General features: G+C 59.6%; 1 protein-coding gene across 1 annotated transcript in view; it reads left to right on the top strand.

Annotated features, from left to right (window-relative positions):
• Positions 1 to 1059: 1059 nt before the first annotated feature.
• Positions 1060 to 2322, top strand: part of TMC4 (transmembrane channel like 4) — a 7985-nt gene continuing 6722 nt past the window's right edge. Inside the window, exons 1-3 of the mRNA XM_019501711.1 lie at positions 1060 to 1265; positions 1676 to 1913; positions 2179 to 2315. Coding sequence (XP_019357256.1) covers positions 1223 to 1265; positions 1676 to 1913; positions 2179 to 2315 — 418 coding nt within the window. The 5' untranslated portion in view covers positions 1060 to 1222. The remainder of the gene's footprint in view (positions 1266 to 1675; positions 1914 to 2178; positions 2316 to 2322) is intronic.

Below are 2322 nucleotides of genomic sequence, written 5' to 3'. Positions count from 1 at the left end.
TGCCCTGACCTGCAGTCTCCCCTTTGTCTCTTTTTTTCTTAAGCGCTTAACCTGGTTTAAATTAATGCTGCATTTTTTACAAACTGGGGTACAGGGGAGGGAAGGGAGGGAATAGGGGGCAAGCAAGGCAGGGGCTTGGGTGGAGAGGAGGTAGCTGGTTGAGGGTGGGAGTGAGGGGTGCTGGGGGCCTTTCACCAGGATCCCCCCGCCTTGGGGGTCTGTGTTTCCCGTGGTAGTGGTGGCTGGTCCAATAAAACACTGAGCCCCTTCTCTGGTGCTGTGAGTTATTTGCATCGTGGAGTCCTTGGGAGGTTGGGATTTGGGGGCCATCTATTTGGGAAGGCTGTAGCTTTGTTTGGCCTCTGGTGTCCTGCAAGGTAAGCATAGATGTGACCTCTAGACCCCAACCTGTGGGTTGCCCCACATTCACTGTGGCTTTGGCTCCCAGCATCCAGCTTCACTCCTGAGAGAAAGATTTCAGATTTTACCAGGGGGAACAAGCACAACCTGAAGTCCCAAGCAGCAAAGAGATGCCTTTGCCTCAGTAGAGGTGCTGGGTGGAGGGGTCCAGCTAGAGGTTTCCCTGCTCCCACAGGATTAGGTTGTCCCCCTGTCCCCGGTCCAGCCCACAAACTCCAGAGTCCCTGGAATAACTTCAGGTCCCTCTCGGCTCTGCCCACTTCCTGGCCCCAAAGTAGTTCTGTCAGTTCCTCCCTGCACCCCCTTGCCCAGCCAGCACCCCTGTTTGTCCCGCCTCCAGGCCACAAGCCTCTTGAGTGCTCCTAGCCGTGCCGGCATGAGACAGGGTAACAGCACTACCAGGGTTGTCCTGTCCCAAAGCAACCCAAGCTACACTGCCCCTTTAGCCCATGCTTTCCCCACTGTGGGAGGAAACTGAGAAGTATGTACAACACAGACACACCTGCCTAGCATAGCACGGCTGTTAAAATAAAGCGCACAGCTGCCTGATCCCCTCCCTCCCTTAGTGTCCTGGGGTGTGACCTGCTGGGGGAGCAGGGTCTCAAAGAGGGGGGGGAAGGGGGGCAGTCCCAGGCCCTGCCCCAGGGAGGATCCTGCTCCCTGCCCCCACCCCATTCTTTGCCTCCAGGTGTGGCTCAGCTGACAATAATTAAGCCCTGGTTGGGCCTTGGCCCTGTGCCCAGCACTGCCTGCACTTCCTCCTCCTAGGCTCCTGGCAGGGCCAGGACCACGGGTCTCCACCATGGACCAGCACTGGGAAGAGGAGACAGGATCCAAGTGGGCCGGTAGGGGTGGGGTAGGAAAGGGGGCTGGGAGCCTCCCTCTCCCCTCGGGGGGGCACTGGCTTTGATATATGGCCCCCATGATAATGGAGGCAAGACAGCCTTCCTTCCCATTCTCCACTCCTGGATTCCTGGGTCCTGCCTCCAGCAGGTGGGCAGTGCCTGTCATCATCCCCCCCTATTCCCTGCAATAACAAAACTCCTTGGGGACAGTAATGCAAGTCTCTGGGGACTCAGCTCTGGCAAACAGATTCTACCCCTCCTCCTGTCCCCCCCAAACCAGCACCCTGGACTCCTGGGTCCAATCCCATAGCTGGACCCCAATGACTTTGGGGGTGGGGGGCATAGCTAGCTGTATTTTCTCTCCTCCCCCACCTCAACTACACTCTCAGCTCCTCTCCTGCCCTCTCCAGCTGGGACCTGGGGGCATCAGCCCCCCTCAGCCCTCTTCCGCCAGCTGCCAAGCAATGCCACCCTGCGCTTTCGTGGGAACAAGGCCTCGGGCTGGGGGGCTGTGCTGGGGGAGGGGGCACCCCAGGGGATCCCCCAGGCCTGGGGGAGTGACGGCTCCAAGGAGGAAGTGGCAGCAGACATGGAGACAATCGCCCTGCAGGAGCTGCCCCTGTGCATGGCAGAGAAACGGAGACACAGGTACCCATGAGCAACCTTTGCCAGGTCAGACACCTTGGGCAGTGGTAGCCCAGCTGTGGTGGAAAAGCTGTGTGGGAAAGCTAACAGACTAGCACTGAGGGGTGGGGGCAGTTCTGGGAGCCAGAATGCCTGGGTTCTAGCCCAGCTCTGGATGGGGACTGGCATCTGGTGGGTTACAGCACCAGGGAATGGTGGGGTGCTGGGAGCCTGGGTGCCAGGGTGGGATGTAGGGCCTGCATGGGGTTAACACTGCCTCCTGCCCTAGGCTGCAGGCACAGCAACAGGCTGGGCAGCACACACGCTGGCAGCAGTGGCAGGCAGGGCAGCAGCGCCTGCAGAGAAAGGTGGGCAGCATCCTGCTCCACACCCAGCTCTGGAGGAGCTCCCTGACCTGCATTCAAGGTAGGAG

This window comes from Gavialis gangeticus, unplaced genomic scaffold, assembly GCF_001723915.1.
Source record: "Gavialis gangeticus isolate Ggan-Ray unplaced genomic scaffold, GavGan_comp1, whole genome shotgun sequence".
Lineage (NCBI taxonomy): Eukaryota > Metazoa > Chordata > Crocodylia > Gavialidae > Gavialis > Gavialis gangeticus.
This window is presented reverse-complemented; position numbering and strand designations above follow the sequence as displayed.